General features: G+C 36.4%; 1 protein-coding gene across 5 annotated transcripts in view; it reads left to right on the top strand.

The window, feature by feature from the left end:
* LMO3 (LIM domain only 3) overlaps nucleotides 1–21,267 on the top strand; it is a 57,363-nt gene that overhangs the window by 2,583 nt on the left and 33,513 nt on the right. For 3 of the 5 annotated variants that reach the window (XM_081821307.1, XM_081821306.1, XM_081821305.1), the window contains one exon: nucleotides 4,541–4,754. In XM_081821307.1, the coding sequence (XP_081677433.1) occupies nucleotides 4,549–4,754 (206 nt within the window). In that variant the 5' untranslated portion in view covers nucleotides 4,541–4,548. Of the gene's footprint in view, nucleotides 1–79; nucleotides 562–4,540; nucleotides 4,755–21,267 lie in introns of those variants that run through there. The other 2 variants (XM_081821304.1, XM_081821303.1) reach the window with 2 other exon arrangements.

Below are 21,267 nucleotides of genomic sequence, written 5' to 3'. Positions count from 1 at the left end.
CCAAGTGGCCACAAGAGAGGTTCCGTGGAACAAGGTGCCTATGTCCTAAGAGGCTGAGATTCAAACTGATGCAGCACATTTTTACGGGGGCTACCCAGATTGCTGTTATGAAATACAAGTCAGATTTATGATCTTTTTCATATTGAACATGATATGCTATGCTAACGCTGCATGTGACAGTTTAATCAAATCCATTTGTTACCACGAAGCTAAAAGGGGCCGCTGGGATTTTAGGATTACGGGCAGAGTTAGGGAAGCATGTGGCTTTGTCATTCGCCATCATTTTGCACACTGCCACACTGCGAGGGGCTCTGTGTGTGCGCTCTGTCTCGTCTGGCCGCCCTCATCCCTTCCCCCACCCCCTGCCGCCACTCCGACCCGCTCCCAAAGTGGCTTCACAATAGTCGGTCCTCGGCGGTGTAGGCTGCGCACCAGGTCCACACTTGAGCTAAATCCAGGAGAGCCCCTTCCACTTCTACCTTGGGCTTGGTGCTCAATGCGAAGCTGCTGCAACTCAGGCACGCCTAAGTCAACTCATGCAGAAAAAGGAGAAAAGTTTTGGTAAGGTTACAATCTATCATAGATGCACTTTGCCGGCGCTCGGCACTCTTGGCTGCTCAAAAGCTTTCCTGCTCTTCTGCTGCTTTTGTGTCTTTTTAAAAGATCCGAAATATTATTGTTGTAACTGCTTTGAAAGACTGCTGCTTAAACCCATTAATCTTGCTAGGTGCAACAAATACTGCTACATTCTTTGCAAATCATCCCTGTGTGGCTGCAAAGACAGGACCACAAAAGGCTAGAGCATAAACTCCGCGAGGCATTCTTTGTTAGAGTGTATGTATGTTTCTTATTTTTATTATTATTATTATTATTTTTTTTTTTTTGCATGTGAGCTGCATCAAAATTGAACTCAGTCTTGCAAATCTCTTGTTGGCCTTTGCCAAGCACTAGCACTTTGCTGCCATGGTAACTGTAATTAAACTGATAAGAGTGGAAAAATGTCAGTATCTCTGAGCCTTGCAGCTGCATTGGAGAAAAAGGGAATCAAATTGGTTCCCAGCTCCATTGCTCAAAAAGGGGAGGGGGTGGTGGAAGGATGGGGAGGGGGTTGGGAGTTGAAGGGGCAGAACAGAGTTAAGCAGCTCCAGCGCCTGAGATCTGGGGACATCTATTTGCATTGTTGTCCCTTAGGGGGCTGCAGCCTGTAGGGATGCTCTGGGCCAGTGAACAGAGGGAAACAAGCTTTTAGGCCCAAACCAGTTCTCCAGTCGGGTCTGGGGGCTGGGGAGAGGATGAAGATGGGCAGGAGGAGAGAAAATCTTTTGTTTGGTACCTCTTGGCAATCGAACGGCCACGTTGGCCAAATTCTTTTAATCTGTGTCACTGCTCCCAGCTGCAGAACCTGCATTCCCATTTTAGCATCTTCCTGAGGCACCTCATCTCTGCCAACCCCCTTTATGTATTCCCTCTTCCTGTTCCTTCTCCCAAATTGTTCTCTGTGAATCTTCCGACAGGGACAAAATGTTTTCCATTCACTATGTGTAGTTAGTCCAAAAATATAAAAGACTGTGTCTAAGTGCTGCAAATCTTTGATTATGATTATTTTTTTTAAGCCCCTGTGTGTTGTGGAGTTGTGGTTACTTTGTTGTGTGAACTACTGAAGCTGAGCCTGCGCGGATGAATGGCACCGAACAAGGGAACATAATGGAGGCAATCAACCGTTAGGCCGCCTCACAATGCAATCCAGGCAATTAAAAGCTCACCAGAGTTTAAATGAAATGGTTCTACTTATTTCTGCACACCACACTGCACAGGCGATTATTTATGTCTTTTTTTTAATTATGATTTCCCTTAAACTGTCAAATAACTCAGAATGGCAGGGTCTCAGAGGCAATAAGAATTTCCCTCAGAACAATTTACATGCCAATCTAAAACTAGTTATGAGTCCTGATGTGCTATGAGCAACTTGTGAAATGTTTCTCAGCTCTGAACACATAACTCTACCCAGTCGTGCTCTTCTGGATGGTGAGGGGGGCTGCTGATGCTTTGTGTCTTTTAGGTACATGGCAATGTAGTGACTACTAAATAGTTCTTTTTCTACAACTGTTAACTTGCATCCTATTGAAACGATTTCCTCTCCAAGAGAAATGTGATGATGTTCTCTAAAAGAAGGCACCAGGTTTTTGGAGTGCAAAATATCAAACTCCTTCAAGCCCAAGGCCAAACAGAAAGTAAGAGTTTCAAATATTAATTGGCCTCTGAGTGCTAAATTAAAATGTCAACACAACAAAAACATTTTGTGAAGACAAGCAGGGTAGTGTTACTTGTGCCAAATGTTGGTATTCCCTGTCTTGGTTGCAAAGTGTTTTGAATAAAGATAGCTGACCTTCTACGCTTGATGGTCGTAACTGAACTGAGGGAAATATAGCTGAGCTACAACTGAAAAGGATTTTAAAATTTCTTTCAGCTTTGTGATATGAAAAGATAATAGCCTTATAAATTGGCTAATCAGAATAGCCATTCATATCTCTTGATGTCTTCAATAGCAAAATACAGAATGCCATTTCGTAAATCAAAATTTCCCCCTCCCCCCAGGTATATGGTTAAGAGGCACTTGGATATGTTCTGTACTGTAATTAATAGGATTTATTCCTTGTGGAACCTTGCTAGAAGACGGTAACTAGTTCTGATCAAAGAAACTTCATTTGTTAGAAGTTCTAGAGAGTGAGATTTAGCAGAGCTATCAAGGGTTATGATTAATCTACACTAGACCCTCAGCTCCTTCAAAGAAAAGGAACAGAAAGCAGGCTATAGGAATAGCACCTGCTCTTCGGCACAACTCCCGCCGCGAGTCTGCAGCTCCAGCTACCACGGCTGTGCACATCATGCTTTCTTCCCTGCCATACCCTCTTCCATTACTCTGCCAGAGAAGTTCTTTTCTAATGGAAGTTCAGCATCATAACGATGTTATGTGCAATCCATGTATTCTTTGTAACGAGAAAAGTTACTCAGCTCTGAGAGTACAGTGCCTCGGTGTCTCTTATCAGTGTGATGAAAAAAGAAAAAAAGACTGTGGAGGTAATGGACGTGAAGCCTTCATGAGAAGGCATAAGGGAAACTAAAGGAGGGTTGGCTCCTTGGGAGTAGGGAAATACTCTAAGATCATAGCCTGGCTTTTCTTTTCTTGAAACTGTTTCAAGTGCATCCACATTTGGTGTTTTGTATAGTTTAAAAGTTTCTGCGTAGGAGAGGAAGCATCCTATAGGAGTGGAAGCTCTGGACTGTAAGAAGACCACCAAATCTAGTACTTCACTGTCATTCAGTTTTGAGCGAGTCCTTAAACGCTCTTAGGCCTCTGCATCACAATTTGTAAAATGAGGGAGTTAGGAATCGATGATGTCTACAGTATTTTATAGTGCTTAGAATGAGTTACTTGATAAATATGAAGTTCTGACTAGTTGGTCCAGCTTTTTTTTTTTCTTTTTTTTTTTTTAAGCTGGGTGTTTGACACTTGGGAAAGAAGAAGAAACTCAAAGGGGAATAGCCTTTCATTGAAAAAATTTCAGTCCAGTTGTAAAACCTACAGAACTCAGCTAGACTCCTTATACATGATGGAGATATATGTCTAAAATAGATAAACATCCTATGTCTAGTGCACTATAGATATATGCATGTAATATATTTATGTACATATGTTTATTTAATTTATATGTATTTAGATTTTACCTTCTGTTGTTTTTTCTTTCCCTTATAAAATAAATAAGTGCGTGTTTATGGTAATAAATTAATCCTGTACTTTAGTTTTCTATCAAAGCATGTAGTATATAGTGAGGTAAGCTGCCATTAATAGAGGCACCGACTGAAGTTTTTGTGAGTATAGATTCATTTTAAAAATTTTAACATAAAGAATAATTTTGAAATATCAAGAGCACAGAAGGAAGTATTTGGATGCAAACAAGCAATATCATATTGGTGAGCTTTTTGGATGACTGTACTGTGTGTTTAACTATAAACATGCCCACTGCTAAGTCAGGTTAGTGTAATCCCAGAAGAGTGTCCCCTCTTCCACCATCAAGCACACAGCAAGCAAATTTCTCACCAATAGAGAAAAACTCATTCTTGACTCTTATAGGCTGTGCACGGACTCGTTTGTTAAATAGCTTTCTTGAAGATTGTTAGCCATTCACTCACATTTTCTTCCCAAAGGAACCACCCTATGTAGAGAATTATTAGAGAAAACAAAATTATTTAATGTTGCTTAACTTGGTGTATACAATGCCAACTCCCTATATACAACAAGAATGTGTTATTTTCACCACTTTGAATGCGTGACTTTCTAGATGATTTAATAAGGACTGTCTAATGTTTGATTGAGCCTTTTGTTTCCAGAATTTAGCGTGATTTGGTATGCCCCTACAGAAGAAAGTCTAACGCTCCTCGAGAAACGCAGCGTTAAATAGGAAACTTGTGTAAGGTCTTTTGACCTCTTCTGATTCCTTCTTGTAGTCCCAGCTCTCTTTCTTGTTTTTGTCTTCTTTAGGTATACAAATGCTCTCAGTCCAGCCAGACACCAAGCCGAAAGGTTGTGCTGGCTGCAACCGAAAGATCAAGGACCGGTATCTTCTAAAGGCACTGGACAAATACTGGCATGAAGACTGCTTGAAGTGTGCCTGCTGTGACTGTCGTTTGGGAGAGGTGGGCTCCACCCTGTACACTAAAGCTAATCTTATCCTTTGTCGCAGAGACTATCTGAGGTAGGAATTATCCTTGCACACCAGTGATGACTGGATACCTTTTAAAATATTTTTGTAAGTGTATTTTTTGGGGGTTTCATTTCTTTACGGCCAGCTTATATCCCTGAAAGATGTTGACCTGTCAGCCTTCAAAATGTCGCCAGGTGCCTCGGATGCAAATTCTTGCTTAAGGAATGGCCAAGAAAGCCTCATATCTAAAGTGTTCCCATTTGGCCAGCCTGGATGCTCAGATTTAGAAATAGGTGATTCCACTGCCCAGAGGAAACCGCCAGTTCATGGCAAGGATGTATTTGGTAGAAATCAGCATGTAAGTGTTGTATTACACCCCACGGACAAGGTAGGCTGAGCTTGACCCCAAGAGTTACTCAGCTATCTTCTGTTTCTGATTTGTCAAAGAAAGACAGTTTGAAATTAGCTGGTATTTATTAGCATGGTTATTATACAGTTTTGAAAACTTTCCCCAAGTGTGAATACATCCCCCCACCCTCAGTGGCATTCCAAGTGGCCATCACAAAGACATCACTGAGCATTAACAGCCTCAGACTTGCCAGTAGCATTAAGGAAATGAGCACAGTAAAGATCTCCATCATTATGGGGAGATGATAGCCACCCTCTAAACTGTAAACATCTGAACAGTTTGATAACAATTCTTATGCTCTTGCTTAAAAAACCGTGAAGCCCACTAAACTTGTTTCCCAGCATTTAGCACTCAACACATGAACTTCTATTTAAGAAAAATTATTTTGCTTTTCAGGGAACTTTGTGATTTGATTCAGCTGCAAATTACATATATTAATAAAGTAGGACCTATCAAATTAGAGAAATGATATATGGCATCATTTGGGTTTTCATATTTAATACAATTAATCATTTTCTAGCCTGACATTAAGCGATTTATTTTGAATTTTTTTCCTTTATGACACAAAATTTACCAATCAGCCCTAGCTCCTTAACCATCTTGGTCATTTGGAGAAGTGTTTTCTAGGGAATCTGGTGCTTCCCTGTATATAATTCAGTCATTTCTTGGTCTGATTTAATCTTTATCTAAAAATATTTATCATTTGATTAGAGGTAGTTTAAAAGGGTGAATCCAGGACTGTTTATCAGATTCTACTCTTTCCCCCCTCCTAGGACTGCCTCATCTGACAGCCTCCTGGCTAATTATGACCACTTGTTTCTAGTCCTCTGTGTTCCAAGGGCACTAAATACATGCAGGGTGCCAACAATGGGGAGTGACTCTATAGCCAGGATTTCCCTTATTGTGGTGGCACAACTAATCAGAATTAACTTATTCCATGAATTCTCTTAGAACTTCAGTCTTTGAACTTTTTCTTTGAAATAAAAAATTTTTTCCTCTGCTCATTGTCAATTAGAGCCTCATTTCCACATAAAGCGTTTGCATTTGCTTTCAGTGATTTAACAATGCTTCCTAGTTTTGCTTTATCTTCACTAACCAATAGTCATGGCTTTTTTGACTCTTTTTTTGACTTTTACATCTGTTTACAACTGCAGTGTGTCAAGTGGATTTATGTAACAATGATTCCAAAACAAGGAGCTTGTATAGTCTGGGCGAGATTAAGGTGTTCTAATAAGCAATAAAGGTAAAAATTAAGTAAGATTTAAAGAAAGTATGTTGATATAGCTGGATTTTAAAAATTTATACTTGGCCAATGAACTACCTGTATCGTGAGTTAAACTGTTTTGCAGTTGTGAATATAGTAGCAAGCACAGAAAGAAACCTTAGACTTGTTTTGTGTTATTCTTCTTTATGGTAATAAAAATATGATGTTAAACTGCCATTTGATAGTCTCAAGTAAGTGTTTTGTTGAAAACGATTTAGCAAAACAGTTTCCGTATCAGAAATGCTTATCTTTCTCTAAGATAGATTTTTTTGGTAACATAACTTAATTTCCAATAGGCTCGAACTTCTAATGTTCGTTAACTTGTTAAAAAAAAAATCATACCCTTTCAAATCAAAACCCTGGTCCTGATTGCCAATATATTCATTTCTCAGAGTATAATTTCCTCTTAAATTGGTCATTAAATGGCCAGTTGTTATGTTAACAGCCTAAGGATTGTTAACATTTCAAACTAAGTTGTTAACAGCAAGCTTGTTCCTGTATTTAAACTGAAGGTTTGTTGTATATAATGTGACTTCTTTGGCAGGGAGCAATTCATCAATACTTAAAAATTGTAGAGGTGAAATGGGGGATTGGAATGTGTGTAAAACACTGTGTTATGTGTTATAGATTATGCTGCAGATGTGGTATGTAGTTTTATGAAAGAAGTGTGTATCAGTGAAATTGTGTCGATGTTCAGCAGCATGTCTCTTACTGGAATTTAATAGTCTAATTCTGCATGTCAGATAGACAAATACAATTAGGCAGACTTTATTTATAAATTAATTTCTTTAAATGGTATAGTCGTTCAAAAATGTTTATTGGATGCCTGCTGTGTGAGAGGCATAACTTTAGGTAATAGACAAAATTAAGAAAAATAAAGGTGTACCTAAAATTGTTACTATCTAATTGTTTATTAATTACACAAAATCTGTAATATGATCAGTGAACAAGTAATATTCCATGGCTGTCTTCTAGAGCTTTGAAAATAATTTTTCTCATTTGCCTTAGTTCATATTTCCTTTTTGTATTTTGTATTTTGCACAGTCAGCTTAACCATTTAAATCTGATTCACAAGTGGTTTTGTTTTGGTTTTTGGTGATTGGATAGTGTGTAATTTCTTTAAGACACCAAACAAGCCATAAATAACTTACAGGTTTGTATTTCTCTGTCTAAATTAGTAGGCATCAGTAAGTAAGAATATGGAAAATGGTAAAGAAAAAACTAGTTTTATCTCTATCTCTACTGGTGAAGTATTAATTGTAGGTATCATCTTGGGCCAGATAATTTTTTCGTATCTAGAGAAGAGTGAAATATTTTTGCCAATTGTAATTAACTTCCTAATTAACTTCTCCTTCCAAAAAAGAAGACAAAAAACACTTCTAATGCTGAACAATGAGTCTTGAAGTTCTAACATTTTATTTTGCATTACTTTGAGTAGTGATAGTGATGACATGTTTTTTCAAGTTCTTTGAATAATGAATATAAGAATTTAAATCATAAGATATTTTCCTAGAGTTATAGAAACTATTATTACAGTAAATATGATTTCTCTCAGATTTTTTTCCTTCTTTGTGGCACAATTAGCTATACTTAAGAAAAAGAAAGATGATTTTACCATTTATATACTAAGTTCCAGATCTTAACAATTCATTTTCCATAACAGGGCTGGTATAATATCCTTCATTTTTCTATAGTATATACAATGCACATACCTGATGAGAGAGCATTTGCCAGTTTGTAGGATTATTCTCTGCCTTTGGAAATTCATTAGATAAAGGAACAGAAGGACTGACTTTTAAAAGTTCCCCTGTTGGGGCGCCTGGGTGGCTCAGTTGGTTAAGCGACTGCCTTCGGCTCAGGGCATGATCCTGGAGTCCCAGGATCGAGTCCCGCATCGGGCTCCCTGCTCAGCAGGGAGTCTGCTTCTCCCTCTGACCCTCCCCTGTCTCATGCTCTCTCTCTCTATCTCATTCTCTCTCTCAAATAAATTAATTAAAAAAAAAAAATCTTAAAAAAAAAAAAAAAATTCCCCTGTTAACATGCTTTCTGCCTTAAACTAAGAAGCCAATCTGCCCATCAATATTTATATGCCAAGACCTAGAAATGTGTATGTTAAAATACATTTTTTAACATGTATCCAACACATTTGTAACTTTTTTATTTTTAAAGTTGGAACTGATGACAAATTAGACAAGGGAAGCATCTTTATACCTTGAACTAGAGCTTACAACTAATAGAATACCCAAAGTAAATTAATAATTATTGTGTAAATACAGCAGTTTTAGTAATGATGTTTACGGGACTCTAGGCACTGCTAATCTATCTATCATCCTTGTTTCAGTTTGGAAAATATGAAAAAAGTAGTTAATGTGTAATCGGAGTTTTAGAATTAAAATTTTGTGGCAAGTGTTAAGAAGTCAGAACCAGGAGAAATAACAAACTACTTTACTTTGCAACTTGGAGGCAGTAAAGAATATCAGAATTTACCACTCAAGAGTTTGGGCAATTTTTGCTTGTTTTTTTGTTAAGCCTAAAACTTCTTGTATATTTTAAGCATCAAGTCGCTGTAGGCTGGATCTTGTATCTCTGAATGGAGTCTCAGCAGAGAATGTATTCAAAGCCGTTTGCTCTGATATATAGCATGGAAGCTGCTTATATAGCTCTTCCTATATGAGAAGCGAAAATGCCTTATATAAAATTTAATGTAATTGGCTATTTTTATATCTGAGAATGATTTGTTTAAAATGAAACTGCTGGGAGAGAATGATGCTTCGTGTGCCACCATAGTTGTCAATTAAGAAAAAAGATTTGAAACTGTTATGCTGACTACAAATTTTACATGCTTTAATATAGTAATATAATAACTTTCAAATTGAAAATTAAAATTAAATGCTACATAGAGTATTCATCTGGCTATAACTCTTTCACACTAATCAAATCTGGTGCCTCTAAATTTTTATATAAGGTTAAATTTATATTAGTACATAATTACAACCTTAAAAGTAAGCACGAATGTGTTGTTTATATTATTTTATCTGACAGCTCACTGCAGAGGTACTTTTTTTGTGTTGAATAAAGTGTTTATTCTTTTTTTCCCTTCATTGTTCTCTTTTTAATATTAGGCAGTTGAAAATAACTTCCCCAGCAATCACTGCATTATTATTATCTGAACAATAACTTTTTATTGTTGTAAATTCTGAAAATTTAAGCTTTTACATTGAATTAAACTCCTCCCAAATGAACTTTTTTTCTGCAAGCTTTATTTGAGTTTTCTTAACACTTCATTATAATCATAATTTTTATCATATTTAAGTGTGTAACCTAATCTTAGTATTATGAAATCTTTTAACATGAGTGTATTAAACTCCATGGTCTATTAAAAAATATTGTTATGTTCCTTGTAAATGATCTGACCTTATTTATAGCTTTATAAGAAGCTGTAATTTTAAGTCTACTTTTTTGTTTTATCATAGGAAAGCATTATTGAATTTTATTTCAAACATTTTAGACTATATACTATTCAAGGACCAGTACAAATCAGGAGCGATCATTTTGTTTTGTGCAATACTTTGAGAGAGTGCCCCTCATTTTAGGAAACATTGGTGGACTTTCTAAGCCACAACTCCTCTGCTACAATTCAAAATATTCCATCTACATGTAAAATGTCTCATTTATAAATTTATCTACAATATCTCTCTGTTCTTATTCTGTAATGCATCCATTTTCAGTGAATGAGTATTTGACATAATGAATTATTTTAGTTTTGTGATTTTTGTTTTGGCTTGTTTTATAGACGAGATATTTCCACCGAAAATACCTCCCTCAAGAATATTGAAAATATGAAAATACTTCACACTGTTTCTATATCTTTAGTGGTTTTTTTAATCTTTTTATAAAGCATGGAATACTTCCGTCAGGTTAGTTTTCACACATGCGATGGATAAGTAAGACACACCTGACTTAGCAGAAAACCATTCTGTTTCTACAAGTATATTTAGGATGAAATGCATCTGCAAGAACTACATTTGAGAATTGCTAAAATTGCTTATTTGGCACTTTATAAATACATAGAACTCTGGGAAAGAATCTCTATTTTTGGTTGCTCTTAGAGTATATCAAAGTAAGCCAGCACTTCATTTATAAACTCACCATTAACTTCCATTAAGTGACTAATAATAAATTTTAATGTTGTGTTTTGACTGCATAAACATAATTTATTAAGGAATCTCATTTTAAAAATGTGCTGAAAGTGGTAATTTTGTAAATGGTTTTGATGAATATATGCATTGTAGAAATGTATTATGTAGTTCAGGTTTTTGCCTCACATAAAAATTATTTAACCTAAAAGAAGAATTGCACCAACCTTAGGCAACCATTATATTTTCCTTCAATACCCTGTGAGGCATTGAAATCTTATTTTTTTGCATTTGGTTTGAAAACATTTTCCTATTCCTATGAGAGTGTCTTCTATTACTCAAAATTATATACTGCAACCTCATCCTGTCTTCCAAAATATATTAACTAACATCTCTCAGTTTAATCCATATAAGAGTTGTAAATGCAGGAGAAGGTCTTGAAAACAAGGAAAGTAAAAATAAAAACAGCAATATTCTTTTTATTCAATTTACCAGATATTTTTTAAATGACATTTGCATTAGCCATGTTTCTTCAAAAAGACATTTTTCTTTCATTTTAATTTTTTGTTGGCTTATACAAGTGATTACTCCTACAGATACGTTGAATTTCCCCTTGTTAAGCATTAAAGAGGTGTAAGTATGTATATGCATGCTGCCCATACACATAGCAGAATCTATATGACCTTAGAATGAACATTAACTTTTTTCATAATTGACTTTCACCAGATCATCATTTGACAGGCTTTAAAACTTGTAAAATTAGATACTTGATGCCAGCTAATTTCTTAGTATTGTAAATACAGCACCGACTTATTCTTATCGAGTGTTCACCATCCTAAGAGGAAAGACAAGTTTTAGAATACTATAGAATGCCCAAGTATATTCCCTTGTGATTTTTATCACCTAATTCTGTTTTTCTCAACTCTGATGGAGTTTGATACTCTCTGGTCTATATCTGTTTCCCCCATCATAACATGTTTGTTTTAATGATTAACCATATATTTCCCTTTTCAAGCTACTTATAAGAAATTTATTTTGGGCGCCTGGGTGGCTCAGTCGTTAAGCGTCTGCCTTCGGCTCAGGTCAGGTCATGATCCCAGGGTCCTAGGATCGAGCCCTGCATCGGGCTCCCTGTTCGGCGGGAAGCCTGCTTCTCCCTCTTGCGCTCCCCCTGCTTGTGTTCCTGCTCTCGCTGTCTCTGTCTCTGTCAAATAAATAAAATAAAAAAAAAAAAGAAAAGAAATTTATTTGAGGTGGAAGCTTACATTGTGAAGCAAGGAGTGTGGCATTTAGATCTTCTCACTTTAAAGCAATTTCTTTTGCTTATTGAGGCTTTTTGTCCCTTATTATTAGTTGATAACTTTCCTCTAAGGGAATTAGCACCTAAGCATACCCTTTTATTATATTCATCAAACATATTTGCTATATTCACAAACTACCCACATCAGTCACCTGTGAATTCACCTGTAACTTTTGGCCTTCTCCCATTATTATCATCACTTCCTGATAGATCTTTTCATCCCAATAATACTTTTTGTAGTTATGTAAAGATTCTAAGTCTTTTGTTAATTTTTTTTTCCTTCAGAGTGCCAGTTTTTTATGATGCAAAAATCTCTAGCTGTGGACTTTACTAGTTTAAAACAAAATCACACTTGAGATAAATAATCATCTTGGAATAGTCAGATCTCTGATTTGAAGTTGGAAAATTAACATTAAGCTGCGTGTATTAAGTTACACTCTAACCAGCATGTGTTGTTATGATTCAATTTAATATTAAAAACTCTCCAACTGGGCTACAGGGAAAATAAAAGACTCTTAGGAATTCAAAGATTATTTGCAAAGGAGTACAACAAAGCCATATTTAAATAAAATTGTTATTACCAATGCAGTAAAGCATCATCTACATTAAACCCATCCTACTAATAAAAACAGAAAATCAGTTTTAGTAAACATAAATATCAAATATGACAAGGACTAGTAGAGGGGAAGGAAACTTCATAAAATGTGCTAATGCGAACCCTGTATAGTAATCTAAATACCACTGAGAAAAAATAAATTCCCATCTCATTTATAATGTGGGATCCCAACAGGCAACTTCAAGAAGAAAAAAGAACATTTTGGACTTGCTAGTTTATTCTCCTGTTCTAAAACTTTCAGAACAATGCTATGTTTTTATTATAAAATTCTAACAGAGGTGCATACTATTTTTGAAATTATTTTGTTCTCTTGTTGTTACATTACAAAATCTCTTAAGTGATGTCCCTTAATAGATGGCTTGCATTTCCCCCAAAATGGCTGGTTCAGGGCTGTTACATTTCAGAATACCCATGGCATGAAACATGATGCTTATTTTGTATTTATCAACTACTCGATAAAAATATATTCTGACCAATAGCCAAATATTAGACCGGGTGAGAGGAGCAATTAGTACCTGTTTCTTTGCTTAGATGAATGGGGGGCGGGGTGAATGGAAGAGAGGTGAATGCAAAAAGCAGTCATACTTCTAACACTAAATATGAGTATTAGCTTCAGTGGGCAGGTTTATTTGTATTTTCCAGGTGAGAAGTTCAACTATACTGTGAACATAATTTTAAAGCCTGTAAGTATTGCATGTGAATTTCCACTGAGAGAGCATTTGTGCTTTGGGAGATACAAAGAAATTATAAGTTATTCAATTTCCTTAAAACTCATAAACTAGTGTTCTCTGTGGCTATTTATTAGAAAAAAAATTTGGAAAGTTTTTGAGCTAAAGGATCCCTTCTTTCCACAGCACATCCTTGCTGAGTGGGTAGTAATGGAGTTTATATTTGTGATTACACACTTTGCTATCCCTCTAACATTTAAAAAATGAAACCATTTAGTTACTTAACAAATATTTGAGTGCCAATACCTCATTCCTATAAATAATGAATGTGGAATATTATATTTCTAATTGATTTTCTATAATATATAAACATAAAGTTATTAATATTTTACTATGTAAAGAATAAGGTAGACAGTAGGAGAAATTTGGGAAGAACTTAAGGGCAAATTATTTTTCAAATTTTCTACAACTGACATCACTATTTGTTGTTCAATAACTAAGTAAAATATGTAAAGAGGTTTAGCCTAGTTAGGTCCCAAGGAAGCAATACAGAGAATGAGAAGAGGTATACTCAGAAGAGATTAGAAGAGTTTTTGAGGAAGAGAGGTTATAAATAATATTTAAAAATTGGGCTCTGTAAAAATCCTTTTGTAAGCCAGTAGTCCTATTACAGAAGCTGAGCTCTGAGCTTCCTGGTTATATTTTGGATGCAGGGTAAGACAGAGTTAGCTCTGTAACTTTCATACAATTTGCATGTTTTTTTTTCTCTTATCACAGATATGAGTACAATCAACAGAAGTACAATTGACACCCCTTATTAAGTGCTTAGCATCATTGGTCCCCATTTTCTCATTCAACATTGTTCTTATTGAGGTGGTGACTTGAGTAAAGAACTGAGAAGGTGAAGGAGCTAGCCATGGGGTTGTAGATGAAGGACATTCCGGACACAGGGAGCAGCCCATACAAAGTCCTTGCAATGGGAGCTTTTCTGATGTGTTTGAGGAATATCAAGGATGTTTGTATGGGGTAGGAATGAACAAAAGCAGAAAAGGCAAGGATTAGAAGCAACCATTAGGTGGTCCCATGGTATTCCCTGTTGCTGTTATAACCAGGATGGCCCTATATTTTTCTAAATGTTCCATAAGGAAGTGGTAATACTTCTGTTTGAGAATTGCTGTGAAGCTTATTCAGATAGGGTGTTCCAGACTGAGTTCCATTTGGGATTACAGAACTCATCAGGCAATGTATACATGGTAGTATTTCAAGGTGAAATACAAAGGAGTGTCCATGTTGATGAACTCAGGCTGCCAACACAGCATGCGTAAGTGTAACACCATGGCCAAAGATGTTGTTAAGCTCTGTCCTGATCACAATGTAATTTGTATTTTTTGAATACTTGAGTAATAAAAATTGCAAAGATGTGGATTTTTCAAAGGCTCTCTGATGGGTGATTACTTTTCATTATTTTAAAAGTTAAGCCAAGCCTTATTAAATTATTTTCTAGTATAAAATATTTAAAATAACATATTAATTATTATAAATGTTTCCAAATCCAGCATCGAGAGAAAATGCATCAAAGACCTATTAACTTCTTTAATCGTATTCTTGATGAGATGGGCCAACTGTTACATAAGCGTTCTCTTTATACTCCTATTTTCCATTCTTAACCTAACCCCAGTTCACTAATTTTAGTTTCACATCAAGAAGTGCTAAGGATTATTCTTCAAAACTAAAAGATGAATATGCATTTCTGTTTGTGAGAGTGGGATTTGTCTGTACAAATTGTCTTTACTTTGAAAAATGAAAAAAAAATTTTAAACTTAAATACAAATCGAAGTACTTGAGCCTATATTTATGTTTATAAAATGGGCTGGGATGCATCATGAGTATTGGCTGAGAAGCTGTGCTAATGTGCTTTGAAATCTTACAAAGAGGCACAGCATGAATGGGTGAGCTTTCAAAACAGTGGCCAGGCCATATACACTTCATCACAAAGAAATCCAAAACATACTTTTCAGAAAGCAAGGAGAAGGTGGTGGCCAGATGGCTTTACAAGTCTTAATTTCTCCTGTCACCTTGTACACGCTGAGTGCTTCTTTTTGTTAAAATTTCTAGCAGCCCTCCTATTTTTTTGGTAGATGGGACATTTGGAGTCCCTGCCATCTTGTCCTGGTTGAGTTGAAGATCTGTATTCCTAATCATTTTGTGATTCTCACCTACCAGAGCACATCAATTTGAGCTTGATTTTAAGGAAAAGTTGCTTGATCTTGACCTGACAGTTTGCTTGGTATTTAAATAATGTTGGTAATAATAGTTATTAAACTAGCAATTATCTTTGCAATAGAGACCACTTGCTTATTTGGCTAAAGGTGTTAAATGACTTGTGTTCTTGATCAATGGTAGATTTCTGCAGTGACCTGAGAAAAAGTTATACATTTTAAGGAGATGTTAAGTTGAAAAGAATATTTCTGATTTTCCTTTGAGGATTTATCTGCTAGGTAGTAAACACAGCCTTTCATTTTTTTTTTTTTTTTTTAACAGCCTTTCATTTTTAACCACAACTCACTTTTTTTACAGTAACGAGCTTATCCTACATTCATTCTAACGCAGCCAGTGTACTTTAAGTCATTTTACTGTGTATTTCTTATTGTCCTACCACATTGGGTGTTGCCCCTCCCCCACCAACTATCATCAATGGTAAATTAGTCATCTATTGCTATTATGATGCATTCATCTGCTGGTTCTTACTTTCTGTATCACTTTATAAAAGGATAAAAGTCACACCAGTTCTTCTTAATTCCCTCAGCATCTTGCAAACTAGGTGAGGTTAGATTTAATCCTTCAATTTTAGAGATATGTCAAGCAGCATAATGGTGCTGAGTCCAGATTTGAAATCTGCCCTATTCTGCTACATCCCAGCTGTATATTACTAGGTGAGTTACTCAACCTCTCCAAGCCTCAGTTTACTCATCTGTAAATAGGAGCAATAGACCCATTTTATGAAGAAAGAATAGCACTGAGTTCTGAAGATAAAATAGTCAGAAAAGTAAACATTAGGAGAAGATTAAAGAAATGGATTAAGATATATTGTTTAAGAATGATTAGTAATCAAGAATTTGAAAAGCTACCACTGTTACAAGATCTTTTACCAACTTTTTATTTACAAAGAAGTGAGAGGAAGAAATGCCAAAATACCATGTGTGCCTGAAGCCATATGGGAAAAAATATTTCACGTGGAGATTATTAGAATTTGTTAAATTAAGATTATAGTATATTTTACATAAATGAAGATGAATTGGAATCTTTGGGGAAATTATCAAACGTGAGATTTTCTTTGTCCCTGAGATGGTAGGTTTCTGAAATATCTAACATGCCCACGCTCTCCACATTTTAGCATGTGAAAATTCTATGGCCCTTGTGAAGCATTACACTGACTATCCCATAGGGAAGAATTATATATAAAATTTCAGCTTGCTTTAGGTTTCCTGCATAGTCTTGATTTTTCCTCAGGTGGCAAGGACAACTGAATGCCAGTATCTTCTTACTGAGGTTCTTTTTCACAACGCTCTCTAAACATTTTGATTATGTACCCTTATTCGTAAAGAAGTTTAAGTATACACCTTTAATTTAAATGTGTATTTACAAATCATAAATACTCTGTTGCACATTTTTTCAATTAGAAAAACTCTTTTAAAGGATAAGATATACAATTAATAGAAATAGAAATGCCGATAATTGTTTAAGCATCCCTGGGATTTATGCACGCCCAATTTGGAGAGCGCTGTTATTTCTTAAAAGCTTTTTAAGCTTGATTGAAAGTTGTTTGGGAGTGATACTCATACTCGTGACTACGATGGGGGAAGTATGGATACTTGGGGAAAGTTGTAAAAGAAAGATATGGTGGTTGTTGAAAGGAAAGGACTCTGTAAACATGAGCTAATATGCCTTGCTCTATTCTTTTAATATTAAATCAAGGTTTTCTTTCATGAGAAATGTGGCAAGGCAGTGGACTCTTTCTAATGCTCTCCTCTAGTCAGTGGCAACATTAATATGAGGCAGGGTTTCTCCCCCTCCCCCCGCAAGCCCCCTATGCAGGACACAGTGAGATTTTAGACAGATAAATGCTAAGAGAACCCTATGTACCAAAGGCAGTGTTTACTGCATGTAATACATATCATTGTTTGTCTCCTGTAGTGAAAAATACTTGTGTCGTGCTGTTAAAATGCACTCCTGACAGACCAGTGCTTGCTATTATAGGGTCCATTGCTTAAAAAAATGATACACTGACAGAAATACAATTTAAGAAAATTTAACACCAAGGGTAGTCAACCATGTAGGCTACTATTAAGAGGCCAAAACTCAAGGCCAGGGGTTTATTTAAAAAAGAGGCACAGTTTATTTGCTGGTGGTAGGCAAAGTTAAAAGAAAAAAAAAATCGAACTTGAATTCCTTGCTCTCTAGTCTGTAGAAAATTAATGAAAGCAACAGTTCAATAAGATTTTATTGCAGAAATGTTTAAGTGAAACATTTTACGAATGCTTCGGAATTTTTAAACAGTTACTTACCATTTAGAAAGCTGTAACACTGTGATGCGTAACAAATTGTTAGCATTGGATCCTAGGCACACCCAGTGATTTTCTTAAAATGTGTAGTCAGAGCTGGTTAATCTGAATCACTTTGTTCATTTCATTTTTGTGTGTGCAGTTTATAAATATATCTGAGATTGACAGGTCAGCAGTACCCACAATTACTACAATTTAAAATGTAAGCTATTGTCCAAGTACCCTTATGGGCATAGTTTGGTAGCTAAATGCATTGGATTTGTAACAAGGCCTTTTGAGAAGGAAAATAACTAAATATGAGATGTGATGAAATATGCTGAATTTCAGAAGAGTGCAGAATGTTCTAATGAATAAACTGCTACTGAATGATGATAGAGCATGTGCTTTTTAAGCTATCACATGGCCCAATTATTAGGGGAGAAAAATCCATGAATTTAGATGAGATGTATTATCTAATTTTACCATTTTAAAAACAAATCTGCCATCCAGTAATATTTGATGCCAACTGTGTACGGATTACATGTTCCTTTGGGAGAAAGGTTACAAAAGTAATGCAATAAATAATCTGAGCTTCAAGTAGCTTAACTTGGGTATCAGAGAAATAGAAAAACATCGTCCACCGCTATGGAGAATCGCAAATGTGTATCTTGCATTCTGTACCCTGATGGTATAGTCTTCGTGCGACACCTAGGATTGGGCCTTGGGAGGCACTTGGTCCTGCCCAGAAAGAATATCCGAAGACGAAATACAGTATTTTTGCAGATGTCCTCCAGAATTCAGTTGGCCTGAATCTGAAATATTCTACAACAGATTTGTTTTTTCTATGAGTATGGAAGGTAATGATTATTGTGAAATTTGTCCAAACACATTGTCCCGGGTGTCTGTGACTCAGCTGTGTTGGAGAAAACCCAGAAATGCTTGCCGAGGAAGATTGTGACCCTTGGCACTCTTTGCCACAACCATGCAGTGTGGCTCTCCATCCGTGCATGTGTTTTAGTTACATTTCTAAAATTCCGTATGTAGGCTTTCTTATATCATGGTATCTCCATACTCTCTGTTCTTACTAGAGGCTACAACTTCAAATCTTTTTTCAATTCTCATTTTTTTTTAAGTTGTCTGAAGAAAATAGTACTTATGGTAGATTAGCTGAAAAAACTGGATGTGAAGCTATTTCTTCTGATAGTTTTAAAAGATATCCTTTGGATCCTTCCCGAGACCTAGGTACTTGACCTTGACACCTGAAAATTCTTCACAGGATTGTACATCAGGGATTTGCCTTTATTCTGTGTTGAAGAACATTTTAATGAACACCTGAAAAATTTTCAGTGTCTTAGGGATGCTCTTGTGGATTTTGTTTACTATGCCATGCAATGTCCTGCAGACTCAGTGCTGAAATTTCTCTCCATCTTAGAGTAAGAAAAGTTCCTGGGACTCTGAACTGATTAAATAGTGTTTTTCTTGGGCCTTGTGAATCATATATTGTTTACATTTTCCCTCTTTTCTTTGTCTTCTGGGAAGCTCAAGTCCAAATTTATTTTCTAACAACTGTTCAGAACTGCATGCTATGTTAATATCTTCTCCAGACTTTTATATTATCTTGCCATATTTTTATTATGATATTTGAAGCTATATATTTCATGTGAGGATGATTTTTGACATCACTGAAGTGAAATAGTTTAAATAACTGGAATGGAGGAGCTACGGTGGAGAAATCCCTGCTCTGGGAGGTGGGAGGCAGCCTCTCCTAAGCAAAGAGCTCTTTTACCTTTTCTCGAACCTCAAGGCCATTATAATTTCCCTGAGATTAAGCAAGATATGTTCTGGAACCCTTACTGGGCCAGAGTTAAGATATTTGAGGCCATCTACTTCTAAATAGGCCCTGTGATTCAACCCTGTAGTTACTCATCACCAGATGCAAGGTAGATTCACTGCCACCACCCTGTCACGAGCCAGCATTAATTGTAATCCTCTCATTTCCATTCTTTCCCTCATTTGCTGGATATTTCTACCATTACCATGATTCAACATTTTTCTGCGGAGTCCTCTGGAAACCTCATGTCACCATCAATAATCTTTGCTATATCCACAGTCTTTAGCAAGATGCTTTTTCCATCAAAGCATTGTCTTAACTGAGTTTCATCCATTGCTTTACCTGAAACCTGCCTCTCCTTTAGGGGGGTGGTTTTTCCGTTCAGCTGTCAATAGGGCATAGGACTCCTTACTCTGAAATCTCACACTTCAGGAAGAGGGAAAAGCTGACATTATCTTGGATACGCACAGTCATCCCCACTCATTACTAAAAATGCATCGTCCCATAAAACGCATGCAATCTGGTTACACGACCTGTTACCCTTTCTCTCACTCTTGTCATTTCTCTCTTGCCATAATTCGGGGAGATTTCAAAAGTTTGTGGCTGACGCATCTGAAACCTAGCTCTAACTTACTGAACTTCTTTTTCCCTACTACTGAACATCAACCCTCCATTCCCAGGATCGCAAACAGCCTCTTGTCCTTAAAATATTTCATCTCAGGAATCCTAAACTCCAGAATTTTGTTGTCTCACTTGCAGTACAACTGCTGTTTGACTTCAAACATTCAGCTCTCCCAGTATGTCTTTTTTTCCCCCTGATTTGGTCAAATCTGTCAGACTTCTGTCCTTGCCTGCCCAGTACTGAATCCCACTGTTGATCATTTGAGCCTCCTTTCCATCTTCTTCTACTGTGCCTGTCCTTCTAGTACAGTGCTCACCAAGGCCTCACCAAGGCTCTAGTCTGGCAACTTGGCATTGGTATAACACTTTTTTTTTTTTCTATTCCTGTAGCATGGCTGAGCATTGCTGGAAATAAATAGAATACAGATTGATGCTCCCACATATAATTGGTTTCCCCTCTCACCTGGCCTCTAGGGATGAATCATTTATTTGCCCTTGGCCAACATCCATACCCATGACCTTCTAAAGCTCTGCTGAACATTTACAGCTCCCCTAAAGGCCCTCTCTTTGGACAATTGTCCTGTCTCCTCATTCTCAGCAGATGCCTTTGCTGCCTTCTTCAAAATTGAAGCCATTAGACTTGAAATGAATCAGCTTCTTGCCACTATTTACGTTTCATCTATCTTTTCCACTTATTTTAAAATGATTTTATCTTCCAGGGTGCCTGGGTGGCTCAGTTGGTTAAGCGTCTGCCTTCGGCTCGGGTCATGATCCCAGGGTCCTGGGATCGAGCCCCGCATCGGGCTCCCTGCTCCGCGGGAAGCCTGCTTCTCCCTCTCCCGCTCCCCCTGCTTGTGTTCCTGCTCTCGCTATGTCTCTCTCTGTCAAATAAATAAATAAAATATTTTTTAAAATAAATAAATAAATAAATAAAATGATTTTACCTCTTCCTTGTGGGTGAAGTCTCCCTGTTCCTTTTAAGACCAATCCCATGGCCGTGGGCCCCATTCCTTTCAATATCCTGTGGATCTTCTTTTTATGAAGTATCTCCTTTTTCTTTGGTATCTTTAGTATCTTCTAGAAAATCTTGACACTTGACACATGAATATACTATATCTTTCCCATTCTGAAAAAAAATATTTCTCCCGAATGAATATATGTTGGTACTATCCAATTCC

The sequence above is a fragment of the Leptonychotes weddellii genome, chromosome 5 (genome assembly GCF_054177405.1).
Source record: "Leptonychotes weddellii isolate Sample4059 chromosome 5, ASM5417740v2, whole genome shotgun sequence".
Taxonomy (NCBI): Eukaryota; Metazoa; Chordata; class Mammalia; order Carnivora; family Phocidae; genus Leptonychotes; species Leptonychotes weddellii.
Note: the sequence above shows the minus strand (reverse complement) of the source record. Positions and strands in the feature narration are given on the sequence as shown.